Genomic DNA, 22,761 nt, shown 5'->3' with positions numbered 1-22,761 from the left:
CCTCAAGCAGCAGCCAGTTGCTGTTGCCTAGTGAACARTGCAGGACCCTGTAGAGCATGGTCATTCCTTCAATTTACCCTCTCAGCTTTCAGCAATGGTAATTATGAGACTTCTTAAACGAAGGGCTGTGGCAAGACCATCATTTTTATCTGCTATCAATGGACTAATTTTCCATGAAATTATCTGATTTTTTTCTGTCTAAAACACAAAAGCCTGCAGAAATATATTTCACAGTTTCATTATTAATCCTGTAAAAGTATAKTTCCTTTTTTTCTTTTCAGTTTTTCTCACTTCATTGCAGTCAACTGCCTCTATGGCGAGTGCTAGAAAAAGTAATAAAACTTGTTCCCKACCTATTTACTTTATGTAATCCTTGATTTTAAAGAGCTTTTCATATTCCCCTGCAGCTCTCTCTTTACTGACTTCAAGAGTCCTAATTGGTTTTGTCTGTCCTCAGTAGAAATCTTCCACTGTTCTGTTAATCCCTGTTATATTTCTTTGTACTTTTCCAGCTTTACTGTGTCTACTGTTGAAAGTGTGGTGCTCTCTTCGATAGAGCAGTTTTCTATTTCACTGCCCACTCTTTCCTAATAATTTCTGAAATCTGGGATTTGTTTATTTTCAAACTGACATTTTATGCTAATTATCTGGAATAATATGATAATTTCCTGAGTAGTAATAGTTAATTTAGAATCATCCACTGTGCAAGTTAAATATTCTTTCCTATGGAGATAYATAATTTTGCATTTATCAGGACCTTATTTCATCTGCCATTTKGATGCCTAGTTGTAATATCCTTTGCAACAATTTTCTGGCAATTTTAATACTGTTTGCCTTGAAAATTTGGGTAGAAATGAAATTTCAGCATTTCCCCACATAACTTCCTCTAGCAACATGCACCTTTCAAGTGTTCAGTATCGCTGAAAGAAGTTATACTGGGAAGGCTGAATCACTGATTCTTCTTATCTTTTGGCAAAAATAGTGCTAATTCTCCCATAACAAATTACATTAATCAAATTTTTTCCCAATCTAACATCATTGTAATCCTCTCTGCAGGAAGAGAAGAAATTGTTGAATAGCATTTGACCAAATTTATACTCCGTCAAACTGACTGTTGACATTTGTTGGTGTCACCTCTGATTCCTGGCATCCTTTTATTAAGAGTGAAAGAGAAAATCCAGTGTATTATAATGCTGAAGGTTAATACTTACCTTTAAACAGTTTTCACCTTAGAGATTAAACTGATGCAMAAAATAAAATATTCACAAATATTTAAACAAGCTAGTAACTTAATAATTAGAGAAAGTCAATGAAATCTCCAGTTCTAAGTGGCTTCATTTTGAGATCAGGATTTAAATACTGTCTGCCTGTGATACTCCAAAACAAAAAGATTTTTGTCTGAATCCCATTGGGAATCTGTGGCAATCCCTGGAACAGCCCAATAGACTGYTCCTAGACTATCACAGGTATAATTAGTTTAGTAATAATTATGGCTTTTTTAGATTAAATGGATCAGATTCTGTTTGCCTCACAGAGGTACCTGCACTTAGAATGGATCTTCCTCTGGAGGCCTACAGTGACACACATTTCCACTCAGTATACAAGAAATCTGGTGAAAGTTCAATACTAAAATGTAGATAGAAGTTAGAGTCCTACATTAGGTAGATTGGACCTCAGCTTTGCTTTCTAAATGGAAATGATGACAGGGATGGGCCAGTGGCTTCTTTTCTAGGCTAACATCCTTACAAGAGGATGGGCTATTTGCTAAGCTCAAAGGGTTTTACAGATGTGTGGGGTGAGACCTGCTAGGCAGAGGATGAAGGAAGAGACTTGCAGATTAGCAAGGAAGACAGTTCCATCTAGAGGAGGAYAGCTGTGCAGGAATCAATGGTTCCTACCTGAGCTTCCCACAAAGGGATAATGTGAACATCCTGTTGAAAATATCGTTGATGCTCAGAGCCATTGTCAGCTGTCAACAGAAATCTAAGAAATCTGAGGGCACTTAGTTTCCCAGAGTACAAACCTGTCTTTATGCTAAAGTTGGGTTTTTTTTTGCCATGATTTGCTTCATATATAGTGAGGTACATTACAGGACAATTTGATTACTCCTGTTTTTAATTCCTGTATTCTCMGATATCCATGAGCTTTATCTATTCCTCCTTCTCTCCAATGTAGAATTACCTGTCAATATCTTGGCATCTTGAATGGGCATTGATCCTCTCTTTCCTTGGCTGAGGTAACATAGCAGCAGGGGTGAGGAGGTTGATTTTGCTTTGGATACTTTTTCCTGCTCAGAAGGCAGTTCTCACTAGCCCAAGCTCCTTTTCCACCTGACTACTGTTTGCCAGCGACAGCAGCTTCCCGTTTTTTCCTTGTCAATGGAGTTCCAATCAGAGTGTCATCAGGCCAGAAGCAAACCCCAGGGTAAACCATTCCCCCAGWCAAAGCAGCACAAAGCAGCAGCCAGCAGGTGCTGCATTCATTGCATAAAGCTATGCAGTTGCCTTAGCAGAGAAACAGCAAGCACAATATTATCAGATTATCTTTTCCTTGAGTAAAAAATGGTCTCACTAGAGAGGTCACCTATACCACTAAGAAACACTCAGGCATTTGGTGTTATGTAAATGTTATCCTGTTTTTTTCATTAATAATAGGAGTTTGCTTTGGAAAAGGGTGTTGTAGTTACCCTCAAATAATTGTATTAAAAGCTGCTGTCTAGCAAGGGTTAGAAAGTCATAGACATGCACCATTTAAAACATTGACTAATACATTTATTTGAAGAAAGCTTATCTTAGATTTTTTGCTATTTTATGTAGGATACCATGCAATATGAAATTAAAGTGAATACGGTCAGCCTTCACCTCCTAGTGTAATACATACAAAATTGGTCAAAACCAGTTATAAACACCTATTTTTTTGACAGGTTATGACTGGATAGAAGATTGGGGTTTTTTTKTRWWWTTTTTTTTGTAAATTGAAGAGATAATTTACTGACAAGACAGAGCATTTAAAAGGGTAGATTTAGGCAGCTAACCTAAAATTGTCAGGTGTTTTTTTTGTTTTGTTTTGGTTCTYGGGTATTTGTTATTGTTRTTTTGGGGGCTTTTTTTGCTAGGCACTGTAGAAAGCTCTGGCTCAGGCAATGTAATTTGCCTTTCATAGTCTATCACAAGGCTCRTGATTATTTCTTACAACAAAATATTCAGTGCAACAAATTAGTAGATTCTGCTATGTTGGTTGGGCTGCATTCCAATTCCTGCCTTAGTGATGCTGGCTGCCTTCAGCACTGCCAGCACAATAATTATTGCTGTGTTTTCTAGACCTCATGAAACCAGCAAGGTGATCACCCCCTTGGAACAGCTGGGGATATGAGGTATGAAAAAGTGGAAAGAAATTGCTGCGATTCTCTGCTATCTTGCCAGCAAGTGCCACTTGAATGATGACAGCTATTGGCAGGGACAGGCCTCTGCTGGAGGAGAGCTTGCAGCAGTCCTAGATTATAGCTTTTGCTGATYCCAAGAGGAATTGCTGTGGGCACTGAATTAAAGAAAGCAAATTGGAAGGTGGGTAAAACAAAGATTCAAAAATGAAGAAGGGTGGAGGAYAATTTCTGACAGGGAAACAATTTTTGGATTACTGTATGTGATTAGATCTCCTTAAGAAGAAAAAAACTTTCACAAACCCCATCATGTCAGCCATGCAGGTTTTTTAGGCAGCCTTCTCCACCCTTCCTCACAAAGTTAAGGTACCAGCTGGTGTCAGAAAATGGATGTTATTCTTCTTCCAATACAGAGAATTATAATATTTTTAGTATAATGCTAAAATCAGTGTTTTACCATATGAAGAACAGTTTCAAAAGTCTCAACAATATTGTCATCATTAAAATACCTTCTGAAAATGTGCTGCTGTGCTTGAGTGTATAGTTTGGATAAACAAAAGGGTTTAATCCAGGACTCTAGCCTTCAATACACTAAATAAACACCCAGTAAAAATCTGGCTTTAGTCCCAAATTAGTTGATGTAAATTATTCTCAGATAATTGTTTTGCTGCAATAAATATATATGCAATTAAGCAGATCAATTATACCCATTTCAGTATCTATTCTTCTTTTGCAGTGACTCCGTTTCCTGTGAAAATTTTAAATGTAATCCAACTCTATTTTTTTCTGAACAATCTACTTGCATGGAAGTGTACATTTTTATATCATTCTTATCACTACTAGCACCTATTAGCTTTCTATAAAATAGCAAGCWTTCATATTGTGTGTTTAGTCTTATATCAGAGCTTTGCATCTATTGTTTTCCTTGTCACTCACATTTGAACTTGTCAGTATAACAGAGAGGTTCCAACTTTGTGATGCACTAAGTTGGAACCTTATTATAGTTTTTCTGTATTGGTTAGTTTGTAAGTTGATAAAACTTGGATGCAAATAGATAATATTTCAGAAACAATGTAGTAAGAGAAGGAGACATTTATATCCATACATGAATTGACTACTAAAAGAGTTGAGCACATTGTAGTAGTACATTACTCAGTACAGACTGGTTTTTTATTCATTACGTTTGTCATCAGGGTTAGGGGAAAGGAATGATTGGACTGCTTCTTAATTTTATTGAGAAGTTTTAATGTTGGAAAAGACAAGGAAATGAGACTATAATCTGCACTGCTTATTTTACAAAGACTGTACTTTCCAGGGGCAAGTGATAGGTTTTGTATTTTTTCAAAACAAAAACTTAGGGACCCAATCATTTAAACATATTATTTCATAAAATCAGGGGGAAAAATAAACCAACCAAACAAACAAAAAACAAAAACGTAAACCTTTGTGTTTTCCTTGAAATGTTTAATAGGGGCAGTGTCTGATTGACTTACTCTAGCTGTCCATGGCAGCTGGAATGATCTAGAGTTTTCTTGTATTGACTATGACATCACAGATCGCTTCATATGCTACCTTTTTATTTTTTTCTTATAATCATCTTCCAAAGCAGATTGAATAAAAGTGATGAAATACTGCAAATCAATGYGAATTACCTGTTTCAAATCAACAATTCTTGAGTTGAACCAAGTCTTGAACTAGCCTGTGAGAATACCAGATTTTCTTTGCAAAAAGAAAATGTTTGGCACTTTGGGTAGAAATGTACATTTGTAGAACTGGGTTGTTGACAAAAGTCACTGTTCCCCAGCTGCCATTGAATTCAAAGGCGCTGGAGCTGGGAACTGGGGACGCTGTGCATCTGGAAGGGGAGATCTGAGACYTTGTGCTTCTCCCTTGGACTCTGGTGTAAACATCAGATGCCAAGTCTGACTCCAAGGTGGCCACGTTGATTAGAAGATGCGTTGATTCCTCCTACAGTACTTGGAGTTCCCTGAGAATGGATGGCTTTATATTCAGGTAATAGGCAAAGCTCAGCAGGTAGAAACTTTTCTGCCTATAGCTGGTACCAATTATCTTTCTCCCATAAAGTGGTCTGCATAGTTTAAAAATCAGTTTTCAGGTTATGCYAAGGCATAAACATGTAGCAGGAGCTTCAAATATTCTGCATAATAGTTAGGATTATTTCAGCGGAAGCATCTTAAGGGAGAGATTTTTGTAAGGTCAGAGAAAGTCAGCATCCTGCTTATCCAGGTTTAGTTGTGGAATGAGAGACTACAAAGGAGCCCTCTGTGCCTTACARCTCTGACATGTACTATTTGTCATTCTGCCTCAATGTGATTCTCTCTCTTCCTTTGCGGATGCTCTTATATGCCTGATTACAAATAAAACCACCAGGACACAACAACTAGTGACTCTAGATTGGCTATTTTCAGTGTATAGAGTTCTCTGGCATCAAATGCTCAGTTCTTATTATTATGAGACTCAGTCCTGATGAGATAATGAGTTATCCCTGCCAATACCACTCAAAATAATTTGGCTAATGAGGTTTCTTACAGGTGTGCCTTTCCTGCTGAGAATTAGTGACTAATTTTTGCTGTTGTTATAAGGTAATTTTTTTTTTTCAGGTATTGAGACAGAGTCTGTTCTGGACTGAGAATCATACACAGAAGATAGTTTCACTACCTGAGATACTTCCTTTTGTCAATTCCATGGTAGTGTTATSACATCTTAGATGATTTTACAAGTGTAACATAGTATAATTTGAACTACTGCATAGAAACTAGTTGTATCTTTTTGAATAAAACCAAGACCAGTTTTTTTTGTTAAATATCTTCATAAAGACAGAAACAATTTGAAAGTATTTGATAAGGCTAATCTTTCTGAACGATCTCTGAATGCTTGATTTTGCCTCCAGGCTTTACTGCAGGCAAATCAGATTATTCAATTATAAATTATTATTAAATCTTAATTCAAAAGTATTTTTACATTCAGAATTGGTTAAAGCTTTCTCAGCAGTGTCAATTAAAATGAATTTTGCYGCCTCAAAACTAAGTGTATGTGCCAGTGCTTCCATGTTCTTTCGAGAAGGATGTGGGTGGGGGAGAGAGAGATTAAGAGAGAGAGATGGAGGGAGAAATGAGGGTCAGCCAAACGGATGGAAGGGAACTCCTTTGCTGGCAGTGTTTAAACTTATTCCCTCTGGTGGTCACTAACCCATCTGTCATGATCCCTCCTTTGGTCACAGTCACAGCTTGCCTGCTTGTTACACCCCCTTGCTGGGACCTGGCAGCTGAGTATTTTGTGCTGTAATATTGTCTTGGGTTTAAGGTAAAAATGAACCTCATAACTTGACCCACTTTCTCAGTTTGAGARCAAGCCACTTTTACGCACGTCTTCCAAGGTCTGGCGGTGTGCAAATACATCGTATTAAAATGAAGCACAAATTGTTGTGAGTGCTCATGAACAGGAAATAAAATACTTTACAAGGATTAAAACTTTTAGCACCTATTGCTAAAGTTAATCCTGTAGCTGAACGACTAGCTTCTTGATTGTCTCATGGGTAACACAGTTTACATGAGACTGATTTTTAAAATCTTCTTTCAGACACACGAGAGGATGTGTTCTGGTATATATCTAAGCCTTGCTACTAGTGGCCAGGCAGAAACAAGAAACTCTGTTGTCCTAAAGCATACACGTATGCACACACACACACAAATTTGCTGTACCCTGATTTTAAGATTTGTGATTGTGGCATGAGCTTAAGGCTGTAAACCATCTAAGCATGTCATTGAGAGCAAGTGTGCAATTGGATACAAAACCTTACTCTGAACACAAATTAATGAACTGAAACGCTCTGCTGGTTTTAAGCGCATTGATATCTAATATATCTCAAATATTCTGTATTTTTGTTGTTGTTTTAAATATTAGCAAAAGCTAATTTGGTCGTGTACAGTAGAGACTACAGCCATCTGAGGCACAATTATCTCTGCAGTGCTGTGTAGATATGCTTCTCACTACTACATAAAGGAAAACTTACTGTAGAAAACTTGTATTTATCTTTTTTTTTTTTTTTTTATTATTGCCATGTTCAGGTAGGGAAGGCAACAGCTGAGAGTTGGAATGCACTCTGTACCTGTGGAGAGCTCTGTTGTCCTTGGTAGGTCACAGCAGAAACCCACTTATACACAACGCGATGGCAGGAATGTGGTCCTACACGGGATTTTTTAAAACTATGATTGCTTTCTTATCAACTGTGGTGAAGGCCTATTCCTTCTCTCAGCAGCATCAAACGGATTAAGGATGGGGGCTTAGTATTATATATGTGATTCCTTTGAGGAACGAATGGACAAGTGGAAATTAATTCCTTGTTGATTTTAACCTGAATTACCTCTGCTTGCTATGGTTTAGATAGTTTTTACTAGATGTGCTGAGAACAACATTGTGTCCACAGCTCTTCACAGAACTTCATTTTAGTTTTGCCTTTTTTCTTAGCAAAAAGAAAAAAAAAAAAAGCTTTTATTTACCCTGATGTCTTGCAGTAAAGGACTTGACTCGCATGCACATGCACACTTGCAGAAGTCTATGTGTATTTTGTATAGATTTGACTTTCAAACTGTTAATCTATTTTTCTGCTGTGTGACTGTGGAGAATTTTTTGAGTAACTGGGTTCTCTATCTCAGGATGCTATCTGAAATTTTGATGAAAAATTAAATGAACCTCTCTAAGGAATGGCACAAATAAATGCATTCTGCCTCAGTATGATGGAAGTSCTGGAGGAGTGTTAGCTGGGGATATTGTAGTCATGCAGGCAGAATTTGGCATAATAAATCGTTGATAAGCCAAAGGCCCAAAAATACTTGTATTTATTTGACTCTTTTAAACTTTCTATGCCGTAAATGAAGAATTGAATGTCATTCAAAAACTTTAAAACTAGCTTAAAAGCACAARCAAGTTATTATATGCTATTAGGGGACTTAATGAGTTAGTGATTAGAACTTAATTTCTTTAGCTCATTCTTAGCCTACACCAGTCAATGATATAAACCACGGCTGTTTAATTCTCCTACGCTGTAATTTAAAGTAGTACTGTTCTTCTTTTGGAGGTGGCTGAGCGCCTGTCACCACCCCTCAGCCAGTGAGTCTGTCATTGTGTGACCCTGCCCCAGCCCCACTGTGCTGAGTGCCTGGGGCTGTGTTTGCTGTCCAAGSACCATGGCTAGAAGGGGCTGCACATATCCTCGTGTGTGTGCCTGTGTGCACTTTAATTTATATCAGTGCAAAGTTTAGATTCTGCATCATTGTAAAGTAGTCGTGGTTGAGTGTTTTCTCAGGGAGCTTTCTGAGCAAAGGCACTTAGTCATTTTACATTTTGGAGTTTGTGTTATAAATCATCTTTTGACTGGTTTCTCCTTTGTGGTTCCTGTCTGAAATTCTAGTCCAATCRTATACTTTAAGAATCATCTCCAAAAGGTTTTTCTTTTCCTCTGGAAATTCAATTCTGAGATCCCTCAAGGTCAGTAACACCGTTAATCTATTAACAACTAGGCTCTGACAAGAATCTGGAAATAGCTTAAGAGCTATGCCAGTGTGACAATATATGGGTGGTTCATTTTATTTTGCATTTATTTTTACAACAGTTAGCAGAAGTCTAGAAAAAAAATAATGCATTAGTAAAATGATTCCCTTTAAATAAAGTCTTCTTTATTTTTTTTTTTTAATTTGGAAGCCTAATAAGACAAAGTGATGGATGATTATTTTCTAATTAGGAACTGTTTGTCCTAATAACATAGGACATAATCCTACATTCTGAGTTCACTGCATTATTGAAGTGCATTTTTTTCTTTTCTAACCCTACTATAATTTTTGATCGAAAACATCCTTTTTCCCTTTTCCTGTTGTCATTCGTCTTTTCCAGAATCATAGAATCATAGAATGGTTTGGGTTGAAAGGGACCCTAAAGATTATCTAATTCCAACACCCCTGTCATGGGCAGGGACACCTTGCACTAGACCACATTTCTCAGAGCCCCATCCAGGCTTGCCTTAAACATCTCCAGGGATGGGGTGWCCACAACTGCTCTGGGAAACCGTTCCAGTGTCTCACCACCCTCACAAGGAAGGGGTTCTTCCTAATACCTAATCTAAATCTACCCTCTTCCATCTTAAGGCCATTCCTCCTTGTCATGTCATTACATGCCCTTGTTAAAGGAATCCCACTCCAGGCTTTTTGTGAGCGCCCSTGTGCTACTGGGAGGCTGCTAAAAGGCTTCACTAAAGCCTTCTCTTCTTCAGGCTGAAGAGTCCCACCTCTCTCATCCTGTTTTCAAAGGAGAGGTGTTCCAGCCCTGTGACCTCCTCTGGACTTGTTCCAGCCAGGAAATGTCTTTCTTGTACTGATGACCCCAGAGCTGGTTGTAGTGTTCCAGATGGGATCTCACCAGAGCAGARTAGAAGGACAGAATCCTCTCCCTCACCCTCTGACCACGCTGCTTTRGATGCAGCCCAAGAYGTGTTTGGCTTTCTRACTGCAGGTGCACATTGCCTGCTCATGTTTTGCTTCTTGTACACAAACAGCCTGAGTCTGTCTACCCAGGGCTGCTTTCAATCTGTTCTCTGCCCAGCCTGTATTTGGGCTTGGGATTGCCTGAATCCAGCTACAGGACCTTGCACTTGGCCTTGTTGAACTTTATGAGGTTCTCWCAARTGCTCTTCTCAAGCCTGTCAAGGTCTGTCAGGATGGCATCCCTTCYCTTCAGCAGGTCAACAGCTCGGTGTCATCAGCAAACTTGCTGAGGGTGCAYGAAATCCCACTGTCCATGTCAGTAACAAAGRTGTTCAAAAGTGCTGATTCCAATACCAACCCCGAGGAAGAAGAAGAAAGAAAATTCCTTGACTTTAAAGATCAATATTTCTTTGTTAGTTTTTTTTTTCCTTTTCTCTCTGTAATATCCTTGAAACATCATTAAACATTTGAAACTAGCAGGTTTGAAGAAGTGCAGTTGTTTAACCAGAAATTTTGAAGGAATAAAAGGAATAAAGGAATAAAATGCTTTCAAAATCAGATCTATATTTTAGCTTGCTATGTAAGGAAATCCCTTATGATGCTGGCATCTGTGGAAGAGGAGGAAGATATATAATACTATTTTTAATAGTCTTTGTCASTACTTTGTCCTACTTTCTGCTTTTCTCCTTTTAGAAACACAGACCAAATAAGATTTTTTTAAAAGTAGCTAATGTAAAAAGCCTGTATTATATTTATGTTTGTGTGTAGAATAGTTTTATTTTTCTCTCCACCTTCATCTCTTCAGGAAATGGGAATAAAGATCTAGTTCTGTCCTGTAATTTCCATTTGATAAATCCACGATGCACCTTGCCGGGTTAGTCTGATCTTCTAAGGAAGAGCTGCGTTTCCACAGCATTTCATCTGTGCATACCCTACCAGAATGCTGCCATTTCACATTTCCAGCAGTCCCCACACACAGCTGATTTCTTGAAGTGATGTGAGAAAATCTAATTTGCCTGTGGCAAATGGGGAGTAGAGATACAAGGACAGAAAGGATGAAAACTTATCTTTTTCCTCTGCACAGGCAGTGTTTACCCACTGCCTTGTGTGCCCTGCTTTCTGGTAGATTTACTCACCAGAATTTCAACGTGACCACAAAATCTGGGAGTGGTTGCTTGGTACTGAAGAAATTGCTAGTCCCAGGGRAAAAAAAAMCAAAAAGTAAATTGGTGTGTGAGAAGGAAAGGTTCTCACAGAATTGCCATTTATCCAATGCTCCATAAACAAGTTTTGGTGGAACCTTATCTTTCACCAAGACAAGAAAAACAAAGCATATTGATGCATGATAGGACAGTTTCCTTTTAGACTAAAAGTTGTGGCAGGGATATGAGGTTTTCTTCTTTTTGTACAATTAACTAGCATGGTGCAATTTTCCTCCATAATTGGCATACTTAACTGGATGATCTCCTGCTGTTTGAATGATTTGTATCTTCCCATGAATTGTTTTTTGCTTGCTGAATCTCTRCTATTACTGTACTAGAAGCTTGTACAGTCTAGACTCTTCTTGCTACTGCTTTGCTATTCTCACTTATTCTCTGTTTAACTGATGAAAATTAAGAGCTCTGTGCTCAGAGGGAGCATTTTCCYTTTGTTACCTGTTTAACAGCTCTTAAGGTGTAACAGGTCTTTTGCTGATACCCTAATGGACTTCACACTGACCTAAGTAACACTGCTTTATGCCACACGTTGGCCTTTTTTTTAGTATAAAACTCTACCTTTAGTATAAGACTCTACCTGTAGTCAAGGAAATATTTCCTAATTATAAGCTTAGAAGCACAGGCAGTCTGATTTTTCATTAAATTCATAATACAGTTTGATCTTCCTTTTGTTTCTTCATCCCATTGTCACCATTAGACATGTTCTGAGATTCTGGGAACTCTTCTATGATGTTCCTCTTCTAGSGAGAGTTGTAGGATAGCACAAATCGGTTCAGAAAGATTTTGGATAATGTATGAAGATAATCTGTTTCAATAAATATGTAAAATATAATGATAGTCAAAATACTAAGTGGTTATAAGCAGGATGAATTGTGTGAAAGGGGTCTTTCTTGAAGAGAGAAATTCACTGTTTGACATCAAACCTGAACACTCAAATTTGAAATTAAATGGCTGACAATCTTTCCCAGGATTATTTTCACTGTCTCCATCTCAAASTTCAGCGTGTCAGTTAATAATAGATAATTAACACCCTTTTTAAATTTGCAATGCTGATGTAAATGTAGGCTGTCTTTTAATGGAAAGTTTTCTTAATTTCATAAAGAAAGTGTTGGTGTGACAGTGGACTGTGGCATGAGAATTGAAAAATTCTCCTATAGCTATATCACACAAGAACAGTGGTGAACGGTACTTAATTATTCATTTAGAACTTGATCTCAAAAGGTGTTATTTTTTAAATGGAGTGGTGGCACACAAACCTAATTTAGTACATCCACACATAACATAAACTCAGTAAATAGTCATCTGTTATTTAATGAAACTTAATCAAGAAACAACCTGCTTGTTCTTTCTTTTCCTTCCCTCCTTCCCTCCTTCCCTCCTTCCCGTTCTCTTTTCTCTTTCTCTTTCTCTTTCTCTTTCTCTTTCTCTTTCTCTTTCTCTTTCTCTTTCTCTTTCTCTTTCTCTTTCTCTTTCTTTCTCTTTCTCTTTCTCTTCTCTTCCTCTTTCTCTCTCAGTTTTTTGTGCAGTGTTCCCATTGCTGTTATTTTAATTAATATCAAGAATGTTTATAATAATTTGTAATTTAAATTTTATGCTTATTATTCACATTTTCATAAAGTTCATCAATTCACCATTCCAGGTACTGAAATTGTTGGAATGCTATCACATAAACTCTTTGATCTTTCTGTCTAAATTCACTTCACCATTAAATTTCCTTCTAATAATTAATATGAATATTATTTTTGTCAAAACATGTCATTCTGTCTATGAGTCAGGCTATAGTACTGTATTTTTACATAATGTCCAACACCAGTTAAGGGACATCTATGAAATTATTTGTAGTGAAACTATTAGAAAGGCAGTTTATCTAATATCTGATCTATCTCTTTGGAATGGTATAGCTTAGAAACAATAATCATCAGCCTGGGATTCTTCCTCAATTGATATTTAAAATTATTTATCTAGAATCTTGGGGGAGTTTATATTTCAGGTGATGTTTGTGACAAAGGTAAACTAGTCACTAGCAGTAGAACCAAGTCAAAAAGTTGTGTGTATTTGGTTACAGGTAAAAGCCCACTGAAATAATAACTGGGATAGAGAGAAGAGGAAAAAAAACAGCTGCAGGGAAATAGCTCAATAAAGAGACAAGGATGGTATTGTGAATTGAAATAACATAGATGAGAAGATGTCATAAGTTTATCACGTATTTTCARCACCCAGACCCTAAAACATAATGTTTGCTGGTGTATATAACAAAGTGATTTGTTTTTCTCCTCCTGCAAAGGTAYCATTTGAGTGAACAATTTTGTATCTTGGTAGAATATGAGTCAGTGAGAAATGCAGCTTTCATTAAAACAAGAAGTTGAAACATTTCAAACTCATTTCACTGTTGACAAGTATTTTTTTTACTCAGTCTGGGGTATGGGAACGGGAAATACCCTCATATATGTTTGCTGCATTGTTCTAATCTATTTATGCTTTTGCTTTTTAATCATAGGTTTCTGTGCTCGAGAGGCAGATATTTGACTTCCTTGGTTATCAGTGGGCACCCATCCTCGCAAATTTTATACACATTATTATTGTCATACTTGGCTTATTTGGAACCATCCAGTATAGACCTCGTTACATAACAGGAGTGAGTATTTAATTTCATTTACTTATTTTGATGTGCATGTAAGAAACAAACTAAAAAAAAACTGGTGCTTCAACCTGCATTGCTCATAGAGCAAATAGAAATCTTATCTTGGTTTAATTTTCTTCTGTGACATTTTACATTTACTTACTGTGCTTTCAGGACACTTGCAATAATCAGCTGGTAACAATCTACACAAGTTAAAAGTCAATATGATCATTAACTGCGTTACAATAGGAACTTTCAAGTGGAGTCAACTTAAGGAATTACAATGTCCTCACTATTAGGGGAATTTAGAGCTAGACTAAATGTTAGCCATTACTTTCCTAGATATGTTGGACCTCCCCAACAGAGGCATGAGTCCTTATAGTTACTCTTTATTATTATTAACTACCATTGCTAAAGTGCCTATCTGCTATGTATGTGCCTCCTAGAAATTATAGTCCAACCTGAAAGAGAGGTATGATGATATGGTAAGAAATAATGCACTGAGGGCTCCAATATGAAAGTAAGGATTTTAACCTTAATTAATGTTTTTTAAATCATTTATTTCCCTATTCAACTACCCCTCATATACAGACTTAGTATGCACTCTCTGGCACAATGCACTATCAATAAAATCCTTGTTTCATACTCTGGGTTTGTGGYGCTTTGTACTTCACAAAGAAAGAGTAGCAACAGCTCTGAAAGCCATTGTTCAGAACACCTTAATTTAGATTTTCATAACAATATTACTGTCAAAATTGACTATTAATTCACTTAAAGCTTGTATACATTTCAGAAACAGACAGGAGTTTCACCTATACTCAAGCATATTTTCATGTCAGATGAAAATAAGGAAATTTTAGAATGGTTTGCATTGGAAGCAAGCTTAAAGATCACCTGGTTCCAGCCTGACAGAGGCACCTTCCAGTAAACCAGATTACTTTAAGCCCCATTCCAACCAGGAGGAACAAGTTAACATTTGTGTCTGTGTTTCTACCTCTATGATCTCCTGTATGCAGAAAATGTGTATCCATATGTGCAATGCCTTTATGCATGCAATTTAATATATTCCAGAACATTTACTGTCAACATTAAAAAATACCTTGCAATTTACCTTCCTTTAAGTTACAGCACTGGGAGTCATGTGAATATAAAATGGAGTTTTCTTCCATTTCTGGTACTTCGACCAGTACAAAAGACTTGAAAATAAAAATGCAAAATTCAAGCACCGGTTAAAAAAAAAGGGGTTAAATGTTCTATCCTAAGACCATTCTGTGGCATAAAACCAAGTATGAGCATAAAATGCATAGCTGAACAAAACAAAAAGTTAGATTTAAATTATTTAAATGGCCTGCTACTGTGATAAGTGCGTTGTGAATGGGGAGGATCACCAGCCRTATAAATTGAGACCATTCACATGAATTTCTGAATGATATGGTTTGTGCAACACTGTTCTAATTTTCGGGCACATCTTTCTTAGAGCTCACCCCAACTGTGTAGCCCATCTGGCTCTGTGAGTTTGCCTCTCTGCATCCTCTCATTGACCTGGATAGAGCCAATCTAAGAATGAACTGTCTTGCTWAGGGTTTATAATAGACACCTAAATGCGCTGCTTATCACAGACTGTTTGAATAAGAAAATAATGATAAAAAGTTCATCCTTTGTTTAGCTGGATCAACAGAGGAGTTCTGTGGCCCACAATACAAGAAAGACATGGACCAGTTGGAGAAGGTCCAGAGGAGGGCCATGAATACAGTCAGTGGGGTGGAATATCTCCTCTGGGGACAGGCTGAGAGAGTTGGAATTTTTCAGACCGGAAGAGAGAAAGCTCTRTGCAAACCTTATTGTAGCCTTTCAATATATGAAGGGAACTTACAAAAAGGATAGAGAAAGCCTTTTTACCAGGGTCTGTAGTAACAGAACAAGGAACAATAGGTTTAAAGGGAAAAAAGGTAGGGTTAGATTGATCATAAGGAAGAAAATGTTACAGTGAGGATGGCGAGGGACTGAAACAGATCACCCACAGAATTTATATATATGCCATCYTTGGAAGTGTTCAAGGCCATGTTGCATAACGCTTTGAGGAAGCTAATGTAGAGAAAAGTATCCCTGTCCATACAGGAGAATAAACGATGTTTAAAGGTCCCTTCCAACCTTATTCCTGTTCACATTAAGTCTGGGAGAAAAGGACGGGTCATTGCTATTGCATTACTTAATATGTAATTGCTGATACACATGTAAAAAAATCAAAGAGAAAGAGGCAGTTACYTTATGTCTGAGCTTCTTGCACCATCATCAGTCTGTCAAACCATTAGGCCCCAGGGAGTACAGCTGAGTTAGTCTATGTCTTTTAAAGACCAAACASGGTCAATCGCTCAACGCACCTAGTGGGATCTACTTGATGCCTTATATGACAAGTAACCCTGACTCTACCAATTTGGGTTTGGAGTAWTTCTGTTGTAAATTGAAATTTATTATGTTACATTTTTAAAAAATGTTTAAAGTAGTACATACAAATGTGCTGCACTTCATCTGTCATATGTGCGTAACAGGATGCTATCAAACAACTGTAATCGTGCTATGGGAAATCGTAAAGCCTCTGAGCTGCCTTTCTAAATTTTAAAGACAGTAAGGCAATCTCCATATAGTGAATGATTTGGCCAGATTTTTTTTGGTGAGAAAGCATTTCAGAAGACTGTTTTACTAAATCTTGTTAGGAGAAACAATTTTCAGATAAAATTGTTATTTTTATTAAAGGGATTCTTATGTTCAACATTTTTTAATAAGTGAGTTCTGGAATTAATTCACCTTATGGACATAATTCAATTTATCTTTCAGACAGTGGTTTTATTTAAAATAAAAAAAAATGTAAAAAATGTATTTTCACAGAATCACAGAATGGGTAAGGTTGGAAGAGACCACATTGGGCCATCCTGTCCAACCTCCCTGCTCAAGCAGGGTCATCCTAGAGCTCATGACACAGGATTGCATCCACATGGTTCTTAAATGTCTCCAATGAGGAGACTGCAACCTCTCTGGGCAGCTTATTCTAGGGCTCATTTGCTTGCTCAGTAAAGTAGTTCTTCCTCATGTTTTCTTTAGATCTGTTGGGAAACAAATAGGTGAATCCATTTAATAAAAAGGATGATGAAATTAGATTGAAGGGTCATTGTGCATACCTAGCCTGCAAGACACAAATTTTGAAATCTGTGAAGTCAGACTCCTATCTGAACCTGCTCTCTATAAAMGGTTTTCTTAGGAAGTACTTTTCCATTCTGAGACAAACTATTCAGTGCTTCAGCTTAATTGTACTTATGTRATGATTTACTGTTGCATCTAAAATTTAGACATTTATTTATAGAAGGAGGCATACAGTCACACAAATTACTTCTCTGCTGTACACAACTTTTCAGAGCAAATGATAATTTTGGAACATAAGCAATAATTTTCTGCGTAATCATTTTGAGCTAATGCCCAATAATGTTATAAGTACAATTAAGTAAATGACCTTGAACATTTTAGTAGTAGCTCTGTCTGTTGCCTGTGACAAGAGACTGTGAATAAAGATACTGATTCTGTTTCAAACTGTGACATTCACAAGATGTTTTGTTTGTTTGTTTCTTCAAGCACATATAATATTCTTCAGTTTCTTCCTTGAYTGAGTAGTTTGACATGGATAATAATGACTGTGAACGATTTTTCTGTAGTTCATAGAGTCATAGAACTGTAGAATATGATGAATTGGAAGGAACTCAACGAGTTGGACTCATCGAGTCCAACTCCTGACCCTGTGCAGGACAGCCCAAGAGTCACACAGGTGCCTGTGAGCATTGTCCAAACACTTTTTTAACTTTGTGAGGCTTGGTGCTGTGACCACTTCCCTGGGGAGCCTGTTCCAGTGCCCAATCACCCTATGGATAAAGACTTTTTTTTCTGATATCCAACCTAAACCTCCCCTGCCTGAGCTTCACGCCATTTCGTCAAATTCTGTCACTGGTCACAAGAGTGGGGAGATTGGTACCCATCCTTCAGCTTCCCCTGTTGAGTATAATGAAGACCAAAATGAGGCCTCCCCTCAGTCTCCTCCAGGCTGAACAGACCAAGTGACCTCAGCTGCTCCTCATAAGGGTTACCCTTTAGACCCTTCCCCAACCTTGTGTCACTCCTTTGGATGCTCTTTAGTAACTCAATGTCTCATTTATATTGTGGCACCCCAAACTGCCCCCAGCACTTGAGGTGAGGCTGCCCCAGGTCAGAGAAGAGCAGGACAATCCCCTCCCTTGCCCGRCTGGTGATGCTGTGCCTGATGCACCCCAGGRYAGGGYTGGYYCTCCTGCTTGTCTCTGGCCTGGCTGCCAGGACACTGCTGACTCATGTTCAACTTGCCACTGACYAGGACYCCCAGGTCCCTTTCCACAGTGCTTCTCTCCAGCATCTCATTCCAWAGTCTATGCATGCATTCAGGGTTGTCCCATCACAGGTGCCAAATCCAGCACTTGYCCTTGTGAAAGATCTCTCTAATTTGTTGAGGTCTCTCTGCAGGGCCTCTGCYCTTAAGGGTGTCAARAGCTCTTTACAGTTTGGTGTCCTTGGCGAACTTACTTAGTATTCCTTTGAGTCCTGCATCTAAGTCATACATAAAAATGTGCAARAGCACGGGGCAGAGGATGGAGCCCTGCAGAACCCCACTAGTGAGCAGACACCAGCCTGATATCACCTCATTCACTATAACCCTTTGTTCCTGACCCATTAGGGAGTTTGCTCACCTCTTGGGGTTATCCAGCTGTGAGCTGGACRTTTTCTCCAGAATGATCCTGTGGGAGATAGTAACAAAAGCTTTGCTGAAGTCCAATAACATTATATTTCCTTGCTTTTCTAGATCATCTAGGTGGGTTACCTATTGTAGAAGGATATCAGGTTTGACAAGAAGGRTTTTCCCCTCACAAAGTCGTGCTGGCTGTGACTGATGACTGTGTTGTCTTCCAGGCATTTTTCAACACCTCCCAGCACAATATTTTCAATGATATTCCAGATACTGAAGTGAGGCTGACAGACCTGTCATTTYCAGGGTCGCTTTCTTGCCCTTTTGAAAACTGAGACAATGTTAGCCAGCTTCCAGTCAACTGGAAGTAAACCACTCTGGATTCCCAARACCACTCAAAAATCATCCAGAGAGGCTTTGTAGTGTCATCAGCTAGTTCTTTGAGGATTCTGGATGAATCCCATCAGACTCCATGGATTTGTAGGGATCCAGCTGGAGCAGCAGATCCCACAAAAGTTCAGGAATTGATCATTCTCACAGTCATTATCTTCCAGCTCAGGGCACTGAGACCCTCCTGGTCCATCCTCAATGTTGAAGACAGGGCCAAGGAATGTATTAAACACCCTGCCTTGTCTCTGTCCCTTGTTTATGGGTTTATATCTATATATTCATTTCCATATTTCAATGTATTCAGCTAATGAATGGATTATTCTTAATACTTACATAGATTTCTGGTAATTTTCTTTGTAATTTGAGAAAAAAAACAGTTAGTTTTGTAAAGCTACTTTTATATGTAGTTATGTCTACTATCTTTTAGAGTAAACCAGGCCCCTAGTCTTGCATTTCTGGTAAAAATRGGATTGAAAAAAAAAATATTTTCTGCAAATATCACTAATACCAGCTACAGAATGATTAAGTTTTAGGATATTCTGTCACTCTATTTACCAAAATCTTTGCTGAATGTGAAGTAGAAAGCAAGGTGAAAAAGACTAGTAAATCCACTTAAAACTGCAAGGGGTGCTTGTATGAAACATTTTTCATTATCCGTGCTGTTCTCAGTGTAAAAATTTCCAGGATTTATTTGTTTCACTCAGGTTGAAAATATGCCAGGTGATTTATATTTTAGTACATACAAGCCAGATCTACCAGGAAGTGTGTGATGACAGTTATATTTCCATGTTAGTAGAAAAATCTGTCTCAGTGAAAACTTAAGTAATTACTAAAATATCAGAAGTAATCCAAATATACACCTACCCACTGGAAAAGCTAAAACRAAACAAACAAGGGAGGCATCTCAAAGACAAGCAATGAAAGAGAATGTTGACAGAATAGTAATTTCCCCAGACAGCAGAATTCCAGGAATTAAACTCCATGTGTGCCTTTAAYCGGAAGGACAGAATAGCTATTTTATTTGAATATTGCATGTGTATTATGATGTTCTTGCACTTGGGAATGAAAAGTGGAGGTTGTCATCCACTAGTTTCAAGTTGCCATATCATAAGCACACTATCATTACATTTCCAATTGGAAAAATCAAAAAGATTCAAAGAATACAAATGATGCAGGAGCAAGGAAGTGATAGCAACTCTTAAAGTGGCCATTTGGAAAGCTCTGCCCACATCTAAATAGAACAAATGCTCAGGTGAAACCTTAACAAAATAGTTCCTCAATGCTTACTCATTTTATTCTTGGGGCTATTGATTAAAAATTAGTCATGTAAAAAGTTTGCCTTCAGTTGAAAGAAAATCAGATGAGTTTTTTAAAGCATAATTATGTCTAGTCATCAACTAACAGTGACTACAATATTAGTGGGCACTGTGCCCCAGGAAACAAACTTGTGTTTCTGGTCCTCATCTTGGAGAAAATCCATAGAATGATAGAATCATTAAAGATTTGAAAAGATTTGAAAAGACATCTATAGAGTAGAACTATTAACCTAATACTGCCAGACCCACCACTGAACCATCTCCCTAAATACCATAGTTACATGTTTTCTTTGAACACTTTGAGTATGAGAGAATAGAATATTACTCCTACTTTAGGATCCCCATAAACTCCCAAAAACAGAGACAAAGCAAGGGAGAAATGGCAYACTCTTATAGCTAGTTGGCCGAGGTAGTTAACTATAATAAACATCTCTTTGAGAGGTTGTGTCTGATGAAGTAAACTAAGAAATAAAATTGCTAAAACTGTGATGCAGCATAGGATTGTACAGAAGTAAGAAAAAGATTTGAAGTGCCAAGTGTGTGACCAAGAGGATAAGGACAAGCAAAAAATACATACTAAAACTTGAAAAATTTAAAAGAGCACCAGTAAACCTAGCAGAAACATGTTTGGGACACTGGTAAAACTCCATAACATGAATTAAGACTCTCACAGTGCTGGAGAATCCACCTCAGCCCTGCTTTATTTCACRTTTCATTCATGGTTTAAAATTTGTTACGCCAGCTAAATTGATGCTAATGAAGCACTGGTATTTTAGAGTGTACTATTTACTGCATTGGGGAATTTTCTTGAAATGCTTTCCATACCATGAAAAGCAATATGAATTCTCCTTAATATTTTCCATGATGWATATTCAGTATTAACATTCTTTTCATTAAACATTACAGAATTTATACTTAATATTTGGTTGAGGAATGCTTGCTGTTTGTCAAAGTTCTTCTTTTTTTAAAATATCCTTTATTCTGGTCACATTTGTAGCAATCTTATTTTCAGATCTTGTCGGTGTTTTCTGAAAAATTTCCACGTTCACAATACCCAGAACAAGAGCATGATATTGCAATGTTTTTTCTCTTAAAAAATCTCATAAAAGATTACTGATACAATTTGGATGCCAAGAAAGAGTAGAGTTTGGGATTCTTTTTATAGTCTGTCCTTTTGCTACTGATGCTACCTCCATACGAATGACCTTTGTAAACTTGGCTAACTGCTATTTTGTTGGAGGGTTTTGCTCACTTCTGGGAGATGCTGTGAAAAATCAGTAGGGGTGTAAGTAGAATACTGCCCTTTGGACTTTGAACAACATATGCTGAAAGGAATTTTGATTCCCAGGGAGGTCTGCTGTTTAATAGAGTGCTTTTGCTGCTGTTGCGTTAAAAGATTAGATTTTAGWATGTTGTGGATTCAAATGTGCTTTAATTTGTATTTAAAAGGACAGGCTCAGCAGTTTACTTTTGTAACTGAATCTAGGCTTCTTTAGGGTAGGGATGGGAATGAAGGGAGTTGAAGTTTGTGAATAAGTGACTGGTCAGTGTCATAGCACTAATCCAGATTTTGAGTCTAATGCCTAACACACATACAGAGCCTAATCAAACAAAACCTTAAATATTCCAATGGTCAAAAAGTAATTCTTTCTTTATACTTATCAGTGAGTTTATTGGTGRAATATTAAATACAAGTTTAAAACAAATTAGTTTGCTTTTTACCTGATAATCAGTCCAGAAATTTGGGGATTTGATGGCCCTGGGCTTTTGAYCTCTCCTTTTAGATATATTTTGATAACTTGAAAGAGATCTCAATGGATTTGAAATTCTTAAGCCCTGGAGATTCAGCTAAACCTTGGGTAAATATGTTCAAGAATCACTTCCAGTATAATATTATAGAGAGTGCATCTGTCTTGACTGTATGGACGTAGRTAAAAGAAGGCATTCTACAGCAAATTTGTCTGCATTTTCTGCCCTTTTTTGGCTCTTGATTTTAAACTTTTCATACTATTTAGGACAGAGTAAGTTTTGTTTCCTATAAATTGTCTGGGTGAAGTTTGACTACTTTCATCTGCTGTCSTCACTGGGACATATATAGGTGTGAGGCATTGAGGTACAAATAATTAATCTTATGAAAAGGATGATTCTTCTTTTAAAAGTATAAAATATTCTTTCAAGATTAAAGACTACCCAGACAGTTAATCTGCCATCTCTAGGAAAGCACAATAGGAAAAATAAAAAACCAAAACCCTGCTGATCAGAGAACTAGTCAACATRAAAAGAAGTTATCCCAGGTAAGAGATCTTTAGTCTCTAATTCCTCTAAGTTTTGTGTAGGACATTGCTTTCTCAGAAGTCCCCTGCTGTCAGGAAACAGAGTTCTAAAGAGCAAAAGAGAAACTGCCAGACTACAAGAAGCTTTTTAAATAGTGAACATTTTAAAAACACAATATATTCTTCTCCCTCATTTGAGCATCAAATCTATTAAACTTGTAGAGCCACTGATTCCTGAAAATTAATTTGATCTATTTTCAGAAAATATGGTGAAAGATACTCTGGACAAGACTCCAAGACAGAATTTACT

At 37.4% G+C, this 22,761-nt stretch overlaps 1 protein-coding gene across 3 annotated transcripts in view; it reads left to right on the top strand.

Annotated features, from left to right (window-relative positions):
* NKAIN2 (sodium/potassium transporting ATPase interacting 2) overlaps window positions 1–22,761 on the top strand; it is a 520,019-nt gene that overhangs the window by 218,688 nt on the left and 278,570 nt on the right. For all 3 annotated transcript variants that reach the window (XR_008965180.1, XM_057363618.1, XM_057363619.1), the window contains exon 2: window positions 13,591–13,728. Coding sequence is in view for 2 of the 3 variants with exons in the window: in XM_057363618.1 (XP_057219601.1) it covers window positions 13,591–13,728 (138 nt within the window). In the remaining variant the exon portion in view is untranslated. The remainder of the gene's footprint in view (window positions 1–13,590; window positions 13,729–22,761) is intronic.

The sequence above is a fragment of the Malurus melanocephalus genome, unplaced genomic scaffold, assembly GCF_030028575.1.
Source record: "Malurus melanocephalus ecotype Western Australia unplaced genomic scaffold, MMel_1.1 scaffold_29, whole genome shotgun sequence".
In the NCBI taxonomy this organism is placed as follows: Eukaryota; Metazoa; Chordata; class Aves; order Passeriformes; family Maluridae; genus Malurus; species Malurus melanocephalus.
This window is presented reverse-complemented; position numbering and strand designations above follow the sequence as displayed.